Source organism: Coccomyxa subellipsoidea, assembly GCF_000258705.1.
Source record: "Coccomyxa subellipsoidea C-169, whole genome shotgun sequence".
Taxonomy (NCBI): domain Eukaryota; kingdom Viridiplantae; phylum Chlorophyta; class Trebouxiophyceae; family Coccomyxaceae; genus Coccomyxa; species Coccomyxa subellipsoidea.
In genome coordinates this window covers 337,580-355,192 of record NW_005178031.1, presented here as the reverse complement: position 1 = coordinate 355,192, position 17,613 = coordinate 337,580, and the positions used below count along the sequence as shown (strand labels likewise).

Genomic DNA, 17,613 nt, shown 5'->3' with positions numbered 1-17,613 from the left:
GCTGATTGTGAGAAATTTTGGTTTCAACTAGGATATTTGAGATTGATTATTGCGTGGAATTCTTACAATATATATTGATAGGAGCTTGTCGGTTGATAACTTAAAACTGTGATGGAGTTTTTGGAATTCTAAATCTGGAAGCCTAATCTCTCAATCACTCGAGCGCCAGCAGTACCAAAATATTACTATTGTTTTGTAAGCTTTAGTGCTCTTGAGCAGTGTGCTCGACAGGTCTTCTTCACGATCTTGGTTTTTGGTGCTCTCGGCGCGTCTTGCGCCTTACGTTATTGGAGGCCTGCCCTGTGCTGCCTCTGCATGATGGGAGCATGCCTGCAGGTGAGGGAGGCCCTGGCGAGCAAGGTCAGCAAGGAACGCGTGGGCACGGAGCTTGAGGGCATGTTCAAAGGTATGCACCACCCTGCAACCGGTACCTCCTGACAACTCTACCAATTATTGAATTCGCCTCTCCTTTGTGCACACCAGTGTACTTCTCTCAGTGCACACTTCTCGCTTCAGCCTGAGCTGAGCTGTTGCCATTGCATCTGCATCTCCTGGCAGTTCTGCCCGCCCTGCACACCGCAGCCTTGCCAAGAGCCAGGATTTCAACTTCCGATGCAGCAGGCAGCACTGAAGACTGCTCAAACAGCGATGCATGTGTAGACTATTTTACTGCCTTTTGGCGGGGTGCATTCACAGGGCCGGACCCAGTGCGAGCGGTGGCGGACATCCAGCGGCTGCGGCTGTTCCCGGTGGTGTTCGCGGCCCCCCAGCTGCTGCGCGGGGCCCTGGGGGATGACTACGGCGCCCCCTGCGCAACCCTGCTGGCCGAGGCGGCCGCGCTTATTGAGACCTTGCACGCCGAGGTGCACTCACACACCTTATGCATGTGGAGATTGGCGAGAGCTCACATGAATGCACCGTGTCTTAATGCGCATTAGCAGCTAGGTAGCAAAAAACATTGCCTTGCAACACCTGCAGATCACAACCGCACGTGACCACAGCACCGGTCCAGCCCAACAAACGTTTTCACACATGATGGGCTGCCGCAATTTCCGCATCGGCATAGTCCGATGCAGCTGGGGTCATCAGCATTCAGTGCCCATGCCAGAAGTTACCTTGGAACCCTCTGGCCAGCGTTGTGTTGAATCAAGCAGCAAACACATTTCTGAGCAATACTTTGCTTTGAGCAAAATATTGAGGAGGGATGCACATATCTGAGCAGGAGCCAATGGCGGTGGACGAGCGGCGGCTAGCCCTGCTGGCGGCGATGCTGCTGCCGCTGCGGGCGTGCGAGACCACTCGAGACGGCTCAAAGCCGACCATGCTGACACACCACATCGTCCTCGAATCCATAAAGTGGAAGCGCAAGGACGCGGAGGCCGTCTCAGCGCTGCACGCGGCGGCTGCAGAGCTGTTGCACGTCTCGCAATCGCTACAGGCGCGTTCAACTCCACCGGAATGCGAAATAATATTGCCCTGAATTATTTTTGTACTGTATCAGTCCATGACCTACTAGCCGCAGGCCTGCATGCCACTGATCGACATGGACAGACACATGGGCAAAACCAACATGACACATTGGTTTTCATCATCTTTAATGTAGAAAGAAGGGCTTGGAAGACCATTCGCTGACCCAACACTGCAGGTGTTCACTGCATGTATGAGAATGATCGAGGGGTGCGTGCTGCAGGATTTGAGCGGGGGCTTGACAGGAGCTGGGGAGAACTTGAGGGTGCAGCTGGGCCGCGTGCTGCGGCGGCTGGGCAAGCTTGGCCTAGTCAGGCCCGGTGCGCCTTCAGCAAGCTCACTTTGCTGTCCTTGACCTTCTCGTGATATTCAATAGATGTGCCCATTTGAAGATCTGCCATTGTTCTTCCCCTGCCGCTTGGAACAGTACTCCCAACAAGGCCATGTCCCATTTTCCGAGGTTCCTATGGGACCTGATTCATACCATTGTGGTTCACAGTGCCACCAGACGATCGGAGTGTCACAGCTGGGAGTATCACCAGACGTGTGCATAAGAGATAGATAAAATCAAAACCAAGACAGGGTTCTGAGGATGATTATGTATTGATGTGATGCATGGCAGGCATTGTGTTGGCGCCGCTGCTGACCCATCCCGAGGCCGCGCCGCTTGGGGTGGATCCCGCGGTGGCCCACGCTGACTCAGCAGAGGCCAGGTCAGCGTCCCCTGAGGCGCTCAGGTCTCCCTCAAGCGCTGACGAGGGCCGCGCTGCCAGGTAGGCCTTGTCTCGTCCTCAGATACAACCTTGCAATATCCATCTCTGAAGCAGAAAGGAAATGAACTCCTTGGTACAAGCATTTACTGTGCCTTCGTCACTTCCTGGTATCTCTCACTCAGTGAAGGGTTCCAACATGAGATGTGAAAACAATAGGTATTTACTCCACCTTATGATCAGGAAAATCCTGTGATTTATGCAGGCTGGAGACATGCAGGCTGCTGGAGGCTGCCATGGAGGCATTTGGGCTGAGCGAGTGCTGGAACTCCAAACCGCTGCTCACTGGGAAAGAGGTACGGAGTCACTATCTGTCCTTTTCATTTTGAACTGCTTGAAAACGTCTCACCAGTTGTTGCGTGTGCTGCCGCTGCTGGCATGGTGCATAGGTGCACCAACTCAGCAAGACCCAGAATCCCAAGAAAGTCCCCTTGCTGCTCGATAGCTCGATGCCTTGGTATATTCAGGGAAAAGACCCCAGCGGGCTGTTCTAAAGCAGCTGTGCGAGCAAGTGTGTGATGATGGCATGTTGTGTACTGTGAACAGGTGATGGGGCTGCTAGGGCTGAAGGGGAAGGAAGTTGGGGAAGCAATGGAGCACGTGACAGACTGGCAGCTGGCACACCCCTCAGAGACAGCAGCAGAGTGCCGGGAGTGGCTCGCAGCAAAGTATGGGAAATGATCAAAATCTCAGAGATTTAATCTCTGTTTGTGTAGCCTGCCGAACGCTGCCTAGAATCCAACTATTCAACAGAAGTTCGATAGAGAAGGATGGAGCTGTACTTTAAAGGCTGGTGAGACTGGACTGGAAGTTGTGCACATGTGCTTGGCCCAGGCTCAAAGCCATCATGTGAAGCTTCTGCTGGAAGTGAGGAAGCTACGAAGGACGAGGAGCCAGAGTAGGATACGGATCTTTCAAACTGTCACTCGAGTGCCATTGAAAATTTGCACTTAGGCTGAATTTTTAGTTAAGGAGCAATCATTTGTAAGGGTTCCGCGACGTCTTAACTCGGGTGCTGGGCACAGTAGGTCTTGTCTCACAGACCCGCGGATCTACGGATGCTCGTACTATTCTTCAAATAGTTGCGCCTGCGAGTGTGAGAGTTCCTCCTATAATTCACTTCAATGTGACAAAGGATTGAGTCGAATATTTTATCGCGATTGGCGCGACTAAGGGTCTATTGCAGGTGCTTCACGTCTGAGAGCCCTAGCCATGGGGCCTGCAAGAGTTGAAGGCAATACATGATAGATGGTTCTAGAACAGAGCTTCTGAGGCAATTATTTCAAGTAGGATTCTTCGCCGTTTAACAGGGACGTGACGGCCATCAAGTGGCCGCACTCGTACTGCCAGGGGTGGGAGCAGTTGATGCGTGTGTGATGCTCACGGTCCGGCATGCTAGGGACCTTGTTTCTTCTGGCTTGGTCCCTTTCCTGCAGCAGTACTCGGATTTCAGGTGATCACGCGTGACACCCCGCCGGTCATGTCACTTTCAGACTCTTCCCTTGCATTCGACACCAGATGCCTGCGTCACCCCTTGTGAAGCTCGCACTACATCCTACCTTCGTACAAGATTAAATTCTTATGCATGCAGGAGATGCTCTTCCGGGCCGGCATCATTTGTTGGAGCGGCATCACAGTGCAGACTACATCACCCCAGAGCCTGCCAATAAGACATACATCAGTGTCTACTCAGCCCTGCATGACCCTCAAGCAGGTGCTACACCAATCCTAGGTTTCCATCTCTCTCCCTGCCTATGGTGCTTGAAACAAAGGAAGGAGACATCCTTTGAGAATATCCTGTGTTGGGCATGCATTCTGTCTTGGGTAGCTAGCATGCATGGGGCATGACTGAATATGCCTTCTCCTTTGAAGAAGACCATATATATGCATGCATTCTGCCTCAGAAAATAGCCTTTCTGCTGGGGACTTAGCCCATCATTGTTTAATTCGACGTGCTTCCAAGTCATCCCTATGTGGATCTCGTGTGCATGCCAGGCGAGGTGCGGGTCTTTTCAGAGGTGCATCCAAGGGAGGCATGCACGGCGGCAGCCACATGCAGGCTGCAGGGGACCGGGGTGGATGTCTCGGTTGCAGCAAGGGTGGATATGCCATTCAGCGCTCTCCTGGAAAAGGACATCCCTGAGCCACTCGAGTGCTTTCACACCTGCCTGCTCCCTACAGGCTCTGAAAGTGAGCCCCGCTCCTGAACCCCACTTTTACACCTCTATTCCTGCACCTGTATTTCCGTTAATGCTGAAAGGCACAGTGCAGACCACAAGCGCGCATTCCTTGATGCCTCTGGACCCTGGAAAACAGATCAGCCCTGCATCTTCTAGCATGCCATCAAAATAGGAATGCAAAGAACTGGCCTAGCTTGAAATTGGGCATACCAGCTGTACAGAGCATTCTTGCTGGCACTGCAGAGCCCAGCAACAAGTCCATGACTCGCCACATTGCCTCCAATTTGGTCCTCAAATAGATTGGTGTTGTTCTCCCACACGGCCAATGCGCGTCTGTCACTGTCGCACTTTCAGACAAGAGGCATTATAATTACTCTCAATTATGTAATCCTTTGCCAGGTGCGCAGCTGGCTTCAGTGACCGTGCTGAGCAAGACCAGCAGGGTGGTACTGTCCCAGAGAGTGGAGCGCATAGAAGTGCTGGGCGCACACAAGAAGAGCGTGGGCATCTGCACCGCCCCTGTCTTCACAGATGTGCCCCAATACCTGGTGAGCTGCATGAGTCGCCAAAAATTCTGCCCTAGTGTGGCGTGGCCCATTGCTTGAGACAGGGTGCATCACGAATCTTCTGACAGCGCTCGATGGGAGGCATGAAGCATGACATGAGTGCGTCAAGCAGAAGCATCTGTTTAATATTAGCCTCCCCGGTTCATGCATGGACGTATGGGGAACGCAAAAAACAAGCTGAGAAGCTGCTTGACACCCCGTTTTTAGGTGTTGTACTGCGTGTATATTCCGGCCTTCGAGTACCTTCGAGCACTGCACAGAACAAGCTGAGACACTGCAAGACACCACATATGAGAAAATATCGACGGTCTAGAGCTAAGAAGGTTGTCATGCACTCTTTTTAAATCTCATGTTCTGTTTTTTTTTCCTGCCAAAACAGGACTGGGTGGATCACCACAGAGCGCTGGGCGTGGAGGGCTTCCACCTGTACGCGGTGATAATGGACCTGTCCCGGGCGCGCGACGCGCTCGGCCGCGGCCGGCCGGGGCACAAGAAGCGGCTGACGGTGCAGCAGTCGCACCGCGTCCGATGGCACACGCGCCACGTCACCGACTATGACCTGCCCTCGCACTACTTTGGGCAGGCCATGCTCACCAATGATTGCCTCTACAGGTGAGATTGCTGCCTTGCAGTCTGCATTCAAACAGTATGTCCCGCCAATCAAACATACATACCTTATTAGAACCTAACATTTCTTTTCTTTTCTTCCATTTTCTATCTTTCTGTGCAATTGCAATGCCTGTTCTATGAGCGTTGAGTCTACAGAACGCTGGAGGCATGCTTTGCCTCAGGCAGCCATTAGATGCCTTCAAGCTGCAAGCCAGACACAGGAACCCATGGAGACTGTGTCGCAGCATTGTTGTGCTCTCTTTAAACGCACTGCTCTACCTGCAAAAGGGAGTCTAAGTCATTTTCGGCCAGAGAAGCATGTCCTTGGCAAGGTACTGCCTTCACAGTGTCTTCGTTTGCATGCTGATGCGGTGCTGATCTGGCGCTGACATGGCACAGACCTGGCATGCAGGCACCGCCAGACGTACGAGTTCCTGCTGTTCCTGGACCGCGACGAGTTCCTGCACTTCGTTGACACGCCTCCGCGCGCAGTCAACCTGGCCTGGGAGTTCCATTCCCGGCTCTCCGGCACGAATCGGACGTCCCTGGCATTCATGTCAGCGGTCTATCGTGTTCACTGCCTCGTGGCGTACGTTCCGGACCTGGCCGAGCGGCCGGTGCACCGCGGCGCTGATGCCGGTGCGCTACACCGCTGATGTCATGCTGATTTCATTTACTGAACTGCAGCTGGGGGTTTGTCTTGTTTATTATGGCACCTCACAAGTACCGCAAACCTGCTTGAAAATTGAGGTGAGAAAGGAGCTGTGTTGATTAGCATTGCTGGACACCAGCGGGTGGCCTGGCTATGAATATACCGACTTCTGGAAGTGAGATTTGTCGCCTTGATGTGTCCTTGGCATCTTGTCACCTGTTTGTTATTTTCAAAGCATTCCACTGGCTCACAGCAGGCTCCTGTCGTGGGTCAAGTATAGAAGGCTTGCAACTTCTAGTTGAAGGGAGTGTGTCCTGCATGCGCAGAGGTGGAGCCGCAGTTTGCAGAGCCCTACCAGGTGTACAAGGGGTACAGCATCTGGCAGACCGATGCACGCAAGCCGAATTTCTCCAATTGCACTTCTGTGGAGACCCTGGCAGGGAATGTCCCTGCCTCCGGGCGCCAGTGCCACAGCAAGAGCGTCGTCCGGCCTCTCACGGTGCGCTCACCCTCCTGCCATGCACATTAAACCCCTCAATCTGAAGAAATAGCAGAATTTTCAAATCAGAAGGACTCTGCTTATGATGTCATGGATAACGCAGCTTGTCTGCAGACGTATCCTGATTGTTTGCTGGAACAGCGTGCAATTATATTCTTAGTAATTACCAATTCCATTTCAGAGAGGAGAGTGAGATATTAAGATATGGGGCCCACTGCTTGTCTCTTTCTATCTGCTGTGCCAAATGGCTGATAACTTCTGCTGGAGCCTCTGCAGATTCCTGGACCATGTCTGACCCTTACAAACTGCCTCTCAGCTTTTCCAGCAGAATCCAGCAGTGGTAAGTGCTGTCATGCAAGGCTGGCGCCCATGTGATCTTTGGCACTGTAATTCTTGAGAAGGGACACTGTGTGCAGGTTGATTTTATGGGCACGCACTCTGTGGTGCAGCCGCGTGCAAGCTACAGCTGGTCTCCGATGGCGTTCCATACAGACCAGGCCTTCCTCAAGCACCTGCGATGCATGGCTGACAGGTGCCCATGTCTCTCCTTATCCGACAGTTCCAATCCTCACTGTTAATGCAACTAGATTGGTCCGCACGTAGGCCCTTGCTAGAGCAATTCCTAGTCTCAAATCTAATCATCATCTGTGATTTGCTGCTGTTTCGAGCTCCCCGGCCCCTGTTTTGCAGCTCGATTTACATTTGCAAGATTGGGCAGGCCATAACACGACTGTCCCACCTTTCTCAGGTGCTTCTCTAGATTGGGCGGACTAAACACTGCTGCTGTTTTGGCAGCGTCAAGCCCCCTTGATCTTCTGCAGTGGCTCAGTAGTTATGTCCTCAAATGGGCAATCTTAGCAGCTGCCAGCTGGGATTATGCTCGCCCTAGCTGAAATTTTCTGCCAGATTTCTTTTAGCCAGATTTCCTTCAACGTCCAGGAAGCTGAAAGATTGGAATGGCTTGGTACACTGGTAGTCTTTACTAGTGCCTCAAAACTTTAGTCTGCAAACGTCTGATGTGTGTCTCTGTCCTGTGGTGGCCAGGCATGGATGGATGGCGGATGAGAGCGCCAGCTTGTGCGAGCGGGGCCTGCCTGGTGACTCATCGGTGCTGGCAGGAGACGAGGTGGAGGTCTGCCCTGGAGACCCCTGATTAGTCAGCTTCAGAAATCTCTGACTTCCTCAGCAGGTGTTCAAGAGATGCATCCCAACAGAACCCAGCAGAGTCACCCCCGGACAGTTCCCCGCAGTTGATGGTTGAAAATTTTCTCAGAGGTGACCTGTTCAGGGCAGCTTGCAGGACTGAGGTAACTTGGGGGACAACCTTATTCTGCGAGTGCATGTTTTCAATGCCTCGGCGGCAGTGAACCACCCAGTATGGGCCCAAATGTCTTTTGTACACATGTGGTGTCTGGATCAAGCCTCAGATGCTCCCTGATGGGCTTGATTTGCGTTACTGGGGCTAGCAGGAGACTACACAAACATGCTCTGCGAATGACACTTGGTAGTGATCATGATCAAAGTTGGCTGCAGTAGGATTCTTTGCCCGACTTCTTTGGCCCACGGGGATTTTTATGCTCGAGCAATATGGTTTTCTAGCATTCAATTGTGTCCTGGACACTTCCTAGCTATGCGAAACTGAGAAGGGGCTGCCACTTCCTCTGGTCACAACTTCTTAATTGCTTCATCCCTGGATGATGTAAACATTGCTCACATTCATGGCAAAGAGAAACACTCATCATCATCCAAGCACACTGCGCATGCCGCGCACTGGCAGGATTTTATTTGCTGCCCAGGAATTATTTTGATCTTGCACTTGTCCCGGTCGTCCCTTGCAAACGGAGCTGCCCAAAGAACGTTCTGGGCAGGGCAGGTGGACTTGGTTGGGCAATCGACGTGGGTCCTTCTGCAATGCATTGATGAATACTCTGGCATCTGCACCACGGATCCACATTGATATGCGTGTGTACTTGTTGAAGACTCATCGTGTGAATTTGCATCTCAAATCACACAGAACGACCACAAGAGGCCAGCGTCCCCAGGTTCTTGTCCCATCTTTGGTTATTTTTAGAGCGTCCGCATAGTCACAGAAACAATGGCGCTCCGGACTCTGGCGAAAGGCTTCATGGACCATGCAACATCTCAGAGGGCCCCGGAAAGCCTGAAGATGCTCAGGCGATCATTTGCAGGAAAGAACGAGCCACTAGGTGCGGGGCATGCGGCACAGAGATCGCCCTAGCACCGTGAAACACCTCGCACTGTTTGATAGACCCCACGCAAGTAGTTTTCTGCTTCAAATACACCCATAAGAGCTCATGACCTTGCCTCGTGGGTGAATGTTCATCTATGCTCGGGCAGTCAATGCACCTGGAAGGTCTTTTGGGCGGTGCCCCCAGACGATGGCATATCCTGGACGACACACTGCATCCCCCGTTCTATCTACCTTTAAACAAGAGATTTGAAGGCAATTATGTTCTCTGTGCACAGTGTATGTGGTGTTCGGGGCGGCGGGAGCTGTCGGCAGCGATTTGGTGGGCAGGCTAGTGGCACAGTCAGGGGCACAGGTCTTTGCCTCCGACCGGGACACCTCCGATCTCGACAAGCTCAAGGAAGCCACCATCGTGCCTGCTGATACCCTGGACCAGGATGCGGTAGATATCGGTCTCCTGGTTCCCTTTCTGTAAGGAGATGTGAGGTTGTTGAGCAGCAGTCTTTTGCTTTGACCAGGACAAAATTGCATGACGGCGATGCAATAGCAAATGCATGCAACACTGCCATATCAATATCACGTTGACAGCAAATGAAGACCTGCGCCCCTGCAGCAGCCCCCGAAAACTACAGCTTGCTCCAAGATTGAACATTGTAGTACCGCCTGCGCAGTTTTTGGATCCTCGTGTTCATTTTTCTATCGAAAGTCACTTTTTTGGAGGGGCTGGGCGAGTGCGGGCACAGCAGCCTAAAGAGACTGGGACTGCTCAAGCTCGCACGCGCACGAGTGCTTGTTAGCACTGTACACTGATCGCATAGTAACCGCTGACCATGCATGCAGGTGGCAAATGTGATTGCCAAAGCGGCAGAAGCACATGGGAGAGTGGACGGCGTGGCCAGCTGCGTGGGCAGCATGCTCATCAAGCCGGCGCACCTGACCAGCACGGAAGAGTTTGTGGAAATTATGCAGGAGAACGCCCTGTCGGCATTCCACATCCTCAAGGGCTCGGTGTGCGCCCCTTCTGGAGCATGTGCAATCCTCTGGACCCTCATTGAAAAATTTTGTCAGTGGGATACCATACCAGATGACACATAAACAGGGATGGTGTAGACACCCCTGGCTCGGCTCGCGCGCCCTGGATCATATGTGGATAACTGTAGATAATGCTTTTCATGACCACAATCCTGCAACCCTGTTACTGGTCAGGCCATGTTGCCTTCATCTGGACTTCAGATGACCTCTTGAGTGGGCACCATAAATATGATGACAGACAAAGCAGGAATCTTGTAGACATTCCAGCAGACTGTGTGATTTGGGCTGCCCAGTGGCAACCTTGTTCCAGAAGAAATGCAAGACGAGAAGAGCTGGCGACTGGAGCATTGGGCTTGTGTGTGCGCTTTGGTATTGCAGAAAGGTTTGTGATCAGAGACCCTACAGTGATGGCATATGCCCAACAGAGCCCAACAGGAGCATGTAATGAGTGTTGGCATGTTCAACGGAATAATAGCCGTTAGAATGTGGTTGAGCCACCTGGTGTGCAGGCTTCTGGTGCATATGACTGCGCAGATTTCCTGTGGCTGTGCCACAATCTAGGAGACCTTTTGGGACAGTCGGGCTGCGCTAACAACAAGAATCTTGTTACAAGATACAGGCGATAGGTGATGCCAAAGTTGGCCTTAATTGTTGGTTTGTACAGGGCAGCTTTTGGTATCTACGGACTCACCTCAAGCTTGACGACCTGTAAGGCTACTGCATCAGAAATACTGCAGTCTGGTTGACAACAAGTCTGATGCTGATGTCATCATTGTGACAGGTGGGCGCAATGATGTCATCGGGCGGCGGCAGCATTGTTCTATGCAGCAGCTCGATTGCGCACCGGGGCATGGCCAACCATGACGCGCTGGCCGCGGCAAAAGGCGCCGTTTCTAGCCTCGCCCTTTCTGCGGCCAGCACTTACTCTCCGCACAACATCCGCGTCAATGTCTGCGTCCCAGGCGTGGTGCGAGGCTGCTCCCTTCAGAGCAAGCTAGAATGCAAGACACACAAGGCAGTGTGAGCGCCAAGAAGGGAGGAAATGCGTTTGCTCAAGAATGTTGCGTGGGGATAGATTCACAATGGCTCATATTCAGTGCTCAGCGTTCTGAATGCCTAGCTTGGCAGCGGGATCACTTCTAGCTGGCTTGGGATTTGCGTGAGCAAAAAGGAACAAATGTAGGGAAGGGGAGCTCCTGAAGCAATTCTTGCAGAAGGAGTGATGGAGAGTATGAAGCTTGCATAGCTTTCGGGCCTAGAGTAGCATGGAGCGTCTACTCCTGGATATTCTCGGCTCGACAGCAATGCGCGCCTCATCCTCTTGAGTACTTACTCTGCAAGCTATATTTTGTGGGGGCAGTCAGGCACCTAAGCACATGCCATGATGGCAGGAACACGCAGTCCCGCTAAAAGTAAAGCAGAGCAACAAATCCTTTCATGCATGCACAGATTGAGGCGAAGATGACGGAGAAGCTGACAGAGAGCGATGATGCACGCGATGCCTCTGAGCGCATGATTGCGCTTGGCCGCCTGGGAACGCCGGGGGATGTCGGCCGTGCACTTGAGTTCCTGCTGCACCCCAACAACGCCTACATCACAGGTGCGCTGCTCAAAACGTCCTTTTGTTAGTCTGCCTTTCTAGAGGAGCACGTGGGTATTTGGAGCCATCATTGTTACGGCCTGCCCAAATCCATGTCGGGCAAGAAAATGGGGGGTGAGGAGCTCAGATTCACAGATAGATGAAGTTTAGAGACTAGAAACTCTCCAAGCAATTGCCTATGTGCGGACCACTATAATTAGTACTCCTGGGAATTCATGTGCTGGGAAGAGTCGGTGCAACACTTTGTCGCAGCATGCCGCCTTGAGCAGAGATGCAAAATCTATCACTATTTGAGCAGCAGATAAAAGTGTTTGTGCGAGCATGGGTGTAGTGTGCATGCGGGCACATGCAACTCGTTTTATACATGTGTCTGTTAAGTTTCTTCATGTGCTCTTCGCGGCATGCGGGTGTCTGATTGTCTCAAGGCACCGGCATGCCGTGACAGCGCCCTGTGGACACTTAACTGGGACTCGTGTGTAGAATGCAGCTACTACATCGCCGGTTACTGTCTTCCATTGAGTGTGCTCTGGATTCCCTCAGACATGAATATAGGCAGGCAATGTACTGACAGATCGGTGTTGGCTGCAGGCACCTTCCTGCATGTGGATGGGGGCTTGGGATCCATGGCACCAGCCCGCGCTGGAGACTCAAAGACCGTCAAGCAGAACTGAGCCACATTGGCTCATTTGGCGGACTAATCAAATGCCGTGTTTCAGACTGTATCTGATTGCCGTGTGCATTTATAATTCTTTCAACAAAAAGACAACTGCAAATAAGGCTCTGTTCAGTCTGTCCAGCTACATAGTCCATTATGTTTTCAGGGGTATGACGCAGTCCAATTGCAATTAAGGTCTCAAGGTGACAATTCTTTTGATGTGCATCACTTTCAAATGACGATCCGGATGATACTGCTTAGAAGGGCCCTGAGCTGTAGGCAGCGGTAGACCTTTTGTGCATGAGTGTGCATTGTACTGGAATACAGGGCGATGAGGCCTGTACTTTCAATGCTTGCCTGAACTTCTTAACACAGCAGCAGTTCTTTGATGCAACAAAGCTCTGGGGTCAGGTAGCAGTAAACAATTTTATTGGAAACCTTAACGCATGGACAGCCTTAACAGCTCCAGGGCTCTTGATGTAAAGCAGCTTACATGCCAAGAATCATCAACTTCAGAAGTGCCCTGTTTACAGCATTAACATTGACTGCAGTTGTACAACAGAAGCAGCAGAATGGCAGCAGAGACCTTCTGCACTGGACCAAGCACAACAATTTCACTGACCACATCATACCATAGCATTCATGCGTTCATGCACTATACCAGAATTACTTCCTCTGACGTGTCGACAATTGCTTGGCGCCGTAGTACCAAGAGGCCAGGACGTCAGGGGGCGTTCCCACGGCCCAGGCAGCCAGTATCGCCTGATTTAGCAGTGTGGTGGTGACAAATCCCAGCCGGTCCCAGCGCCGCGCTGAGGTCATCACGGCCCCTGGGACAATCACTGGCGCGCCGTAACGGGCGCGCAGCCGCCTCACAAGGTCTACGTCTTCCAGGAGTGGCAACTCCTTGAAGCCTCCAATCTCCCTGGGTGTCAGTGCTGGGAGTCAGATCCCAAGCGGCAATAGAAAAGCAATACTTGAGACCCTCATGCCCCGGAAGAGTTGTATTTGACAGAATTAATTGTATTTGAAGAGCTGCAGCTCTGTGCAGCATGTCATTAAGGCATGAGAAAGAACTACACAAAATTCCCGGCAGCAAAGACCGCCCCGACCATGCCAGGAAGAATAAAGGAATTGCGGCCTTGCAGACGATTATACCAATTTTGGAGCACAAATGATTGCAACCTGGTCTTGCTGCAAGCATACGGCCACCAAATGGTTTGCATTGGCACAGGACCTGTGGTCAGGCCAAGGGCATAGCTATGGAAAGGACAATTTGGAGGCAGACCTGAAGGCATGGCCCCTCACAAAGATGGCCTGGTCGCCGTAGGGCATGTGCAGCAGCCGCGTTCTCAGGGCCACCGTGGCTTGCAGCAGAGCGCTGCGCACTCCAAATTTCTGGGCTTTGAACAACACAACGCTGCAGATCAGTCTTTCTGTAAAACGGCGTTCCACTGCGCATCATTGTGTAATATACAAAGCCCTGCCAGCCTCATTGCTTTGACGTAGGAAGCAGCTGTTCGTTAGTGTGCAGATGTTCAAGCTGTGAAAGTACACAGCAACAGATCAGAGACAAAGCTGATCAATCTTGCAGGAGACTCACATCCAGTTGTATCGTGCTGAAGCAGCCCCACACGCCACTTTTCCCAGTTCGCTCCGAGTACTGCTCAAACGCCCTGGTGATGCGTGCATCATATCTGCGATACACATCGACTTTCTTATGTTCTGTAGCTTTCAGAGGCAATGATTCGCGCATGGAACATGATCAGGGGATTGAGCACCTGGTAGGGAGCCGGGTGTCTGCATGCAAGAAGAGCAACAATTGGTCATCTCTCGCACCGGCCGCTCCAGAATTCATCTGCCGGCCGCGGCCCCTTTGTGATGTCACCACCTGCACGGGTGTCAGTTCTCCCTTGAATATCATACTTCAAGCTTGATGGGGACTGGGCACGGAATAGTTGGGAAAATATGTGATTTTTACTGCTTGCTTCAAGGTCAAGGACGAAGAGGCCCAGACAACAGGGGATGGGCCTGCTATGTAAGTTAAATGGCTTCTTCACCTGCGCCCCCGCCCTGCGCGCAGCTTTGACTGTCCCATCGCCGCTTTTTCCATCGACAACCACTGCACTGATGCTCTTCAACGCCAGCTGCCCCCTCTGGAGCGCACTGTACGGAACTAGGGCAAGGTTGTGGGAGTTTGCTACACTTAAAATCGAGCGCAGAGCAATGAACACGCACCACTGTGCTCGTGCGTTAACAAGCGAACTTACCTTTTGACAGCGCTGGCAATTTGCTGCTCCTCGTCCTGTACGGCAAGATCACCAGTGATCAAGATGGAAATAGATTTCTTCAGACTTGCCAGAATGCAGGGTTACAGAGCCATGCCGGCGTACCAGGCATGGTATAATGATCCTATAGCGTTTGGGAGCCGTCTCGAGATCTAGATCAGGGGCTGGACGCGAGCCAGCGGCCCCCATGCACTCACTCTAGCCACATGCTTTTGTACTGAAGCGACTGACAGAGCAGGCTGTGGCCCATACCCTCACTGCATGCACAGATCAAGACACTAATTCAACCATGGTGGGTGATCAACACGTCCGCATCAGGCGACGTTGGGCGCGTTTTGAGGCTGGCGATGACAGATCGCCCAGCTTATGAAATATTGTAGTCTGCCCGAAAGCGCAAAAGAAAATTTTGCTGAAGACGCTCGTCGGGCAGTTGTCCGAATTCAGACCTGTCGATCGCTATCTTTGCTTGAATTTCAACAAAAGAGAGTCTTTCATTGCCAGCCATGGCGACGGGCATGGTCGCTTCCATCTCGCCGCGGATTCCACCAGCTCCTCCCACCTGCAGTCGTACCGAAGCGGCGACCTCCCCGCTCTGGACGCTGCTCCTGCGCCAGCTGAAACCAGACTTGCACCTGCTCGGCTTTGACGTCGCGGATCCCCTGGCCATCAGCTGGTAAGGCGTCTGGCCTCGCACAACGGAAGTCCTTGACCCAATTTGACGAGGAGCCCCACGGCGCACCAAAGCTTCTAGACAGTTCGCGGAGTGCAAAGGCGAGGGCCAAAGCTTTCGTAGTTTTCTTCAATGATCTGCGGCCATCCAAGGCTGTCCAATGGATCAGCGAAGAGGCAACAGAAGGCACTGGGCAGCTCCGTAGGAGGAAAGCAGTGCGATTCATGTGCTCCGCATTTTGACCCTATGAATTCTCGATGCCACTTTGCTGACACCTTCACGTTGTGTTAGGACCTTTCCGCTTAAAATTTTGCGGAATGCCATTGTACGGCTTGTCGGGCTGGAAGTCAAAGTCTGACGGTCCAACACTGAACATTAAACGAGAAGTAGTTAAGGGTGTTCTCTTCGGAAGAGGCTTCTTTAGCTAGCTGCCTTTATATATGTTCTCGTGGATCAACCTTTCTGGTGAGGCTTCAGGGATTTATTTTGCATGGTGATTAAGCTCTCACCTACACAACAAGATTTGCCTGATGGGAGGTCATGTTAATTTTGCGACCGTCTCTACGAAAGCCTGATGTGCTGATGCGTTGAAACATGCATTCTTGAACATTGGGTAGCAACGGACCTGCATGGTACAGCTGCAAGGCTGAAGCCCTGTCGCTGCCTGGTTGATGGTTTCTGGTCAGTCATCTTGCGCTTGCTTGCATGCAGGTACAACGAGTCAGTTCCTGAAGGAATGGGCAGGAGCATACCCACGCCTATGACACCAGGTGTTCATCATATGCTCAAATTTCTGTAGAGAGCTTCTGCCAATCACTTGTGCTGACACCACTTGTACTTTAGAAATAATGTCGTCGCCAGACATACAGAAGAGCGACCACGTTCATGCCAGGTGTTGACAGCCAAATTTTTCCACAGGTGGCAAGACTCTGGCAGTTGTGGTGGGCAACAACAAGTACCTGTGGCCGCGCTTCTTGGAGGCCTATGAGTCAGACACCAGCCTGCAGCTCAGCGAGGACCCTCTGGATGCCTATGTGGAACGGTGCATCTCAGCAGCTGCAAACAGAACAGGGTGAGGATGCCTTCCTGCCACAAACAATCACAACAGCCCCTTGAATTAACCATCCCATCCTGCACAGGCCCCCCACAACCTGACACCTGACATGGGCTGTATATTTTTGCCACAGCGCCCTGTTGCAAGTGCTTCATGTGTGCAATAGGGTGTGGTTCAAGATCCACACATCATCCCAGGCCAGGTGCATCAGATGAGAGAAGGCGCTTCTCCTCCTCAATGCTTTCAATGTTCACACCTTTTCATGCGCCTGCAGGCGGCCGGTGCGGATCTTTTGGGGACACCAGGAGCGCGATGGGGTGATTGGGGGCCCCAGCCTTGAGCTGCAGCGCATGGCTTCAGCCGCCGGCGTGTCCATCTGGGACGAGCCCTCCTGCCTTTCGCTGCACCCAAAATACGGGCCATGGTTTGCACTTCGCGCCGTCATGGTGTTTGATGGGATTGAATACACAGGTGCGGACATATTATGTACCAATCTCCTGAGGAGAGTGTGTTCATTAATGACGACTCTCGATGCCTGCACTTGCTGGTGCTGCTTATCGTGCCAATGCAACGTGCGGGTCAACACATTTGCAAGCTGATTGTTACTGAATTGCAAGGTTGCCAGCATGCTATTGTAGCTGAGGGAGTGATGGGAATGTAAATACTGACATGGTGATGTCTTACATTGCAGGCATCAGGCCAGCTCAGCTGCAGAATCCCATGGGGGACGCCACAAAGGCGTATGTGAGGATGGCGGTGCGCAGCGCACGGAGCCCCTCCACTGACAACCTTGCTGACCTCAGTGAGTGTCTCCCACACGCACTTGCTGCACACCAATGCGATACCTTCATGTCGGTAATTGCTGTGGACTGAACTGCTGCAGCACACTTGCATGACGCAAGGCCCACTTGTGCATCTGCCTGTGGATGATGTGGGCGTGATCAGCTCACAACAGGTGCTGACTGCAACTGCGAGAACAACCACATGCCTGTGCATGACGGCTGGTATCTGCATGGATGCTACTAATTGCATGGGTGCAGGATGCTACTCCTTAGTGTAGACTTGTCAAGCAAGCACCTGTCTCCAGCATTCACCTGCAAGTGCTCTCTGCAGGCGCAGGCGGCAAGAGGGATCTTGGGGAGAGGCGCAGCTCTGGGGATGGGCACCCAACGCGCGAGCTGGTCAGGGAGCGCTGGCAGAGATGGGTGGCTGTGCGCGATGCACCCTACCCGGGCCACCCCTTCCGCTACCCCAAGCAGATGCTCGAGTACCACTACACAGGCAGCCGCTCCTGCCTGCAATTGACCAAGTGCTAGCATGTGCCAAAAACGTAATGATTCTGCCTCCTACCAGGGATCCTCT

The 17,613-nt window shown here is 52.4% G+C and overlaps 4 protein-coding genes across 4 annotated transcripts; 3 read left to right on the top strand and 1 right to left on the bottom strand.

Annotated features, from left to right (window-relative positions):
- Positions 1-318: 318 nt before the first annotated feature.
- Positions 319-7,896, top strand: COCSUDRAFT_56588 (hypothetical protein; the record flags this gene model as incomplete). The annotated part of the gene is made up of 16 exons (XM_005645856.1): positions 319-406; positions 697-863; positions 1,223-1,420; positions 1,691-1,787; positions 2,090-2,240; positions 2,443-2,533; positions 2,784-2,905; positions 3,548-3,606; positions 3,829-3,951; positions 4,233-4,427; positions 4,817-4,965; positions 5,363-5,595; positions 6,005-6,231; positions 6,571-6,743; positions 7,160-7,275; positions 7,788-7,896. The coding sequence occupies 16 exons, from the start codon at positions 319-321 to the stop codon at positions 7,894-7,896; spliced, it is 2,298 nt and encodes a 765-aa protein (XP_005645913.1).
- A 942-nt stretch (positions 7,897-8,838) lies between these two features.
- COCSUDRAFT_56587 (NAD(P)-binding protein) lies at positions 8,839-12,255 on the top strand (the record flags this gene model as incomplete). The annotated part of the gene is made up of 6 exons (XM_005645855.1): positions 8,839-8,950; positions 9,231-9,394; positions 9,793-9,960; positions 10,766-10,951; positions 11,434-11,584; positions 12,173-12,255. 6 exons carry the CDS (start codon positions 8,839-8,841, stop codon positions 12,253-12,255), a joined length of 864 nt encoding a protein of 287 aa, XP_005645912.1.
- A 462-nt stretch (positions 12,256-12,717) lies between these two features.
- COCSUDRAFT_66848 (hypothetical protein) lies at positions 12,718-14,337 on the bottom strand (the record flags this gene model as incomplete). Its single annotated transcript, XM_005645854.1, has 4 exons — positions 12,718-13,164; positions 13,528-13,637; positions 13,843-13,936; positions 14,300-14,337. 4 exons carry the CDS (start codon positions 14,335-14,337, stop codon positions 12,906-12,908), a joined length of 501 nt encoding a protein of 166 aa, XP_005645911.1. The 3' UTR covers positions 12,718-12,905.
- Positions 14,338-15,030: 693 nt separating this feature from the next.
- Positions 15,031-17,567, top strand: COCSUDRAFT_56585 (hypothetical protein; the record flags this gene model as incomplete). The annotated part of the gene is made up of 6 exons (XM_005645853.1): positions 15,031-15,200; positions 15,909-15,967; positions 16,116-16,239; positions 16,526-16,722; positions 16,943-17,053; positions 17,371-17,567. The coding sequence occupies 6 exons, from the start codon at positions 15,031-15,033 to the stop codon at positions 17,565-17,567; spliced, it is 858 nt and encodes a 285-aa protein (XP_005645910.1).
- Between the last annotated feature and the right edge of the window lie 46 nt (positions 17,568-17,613).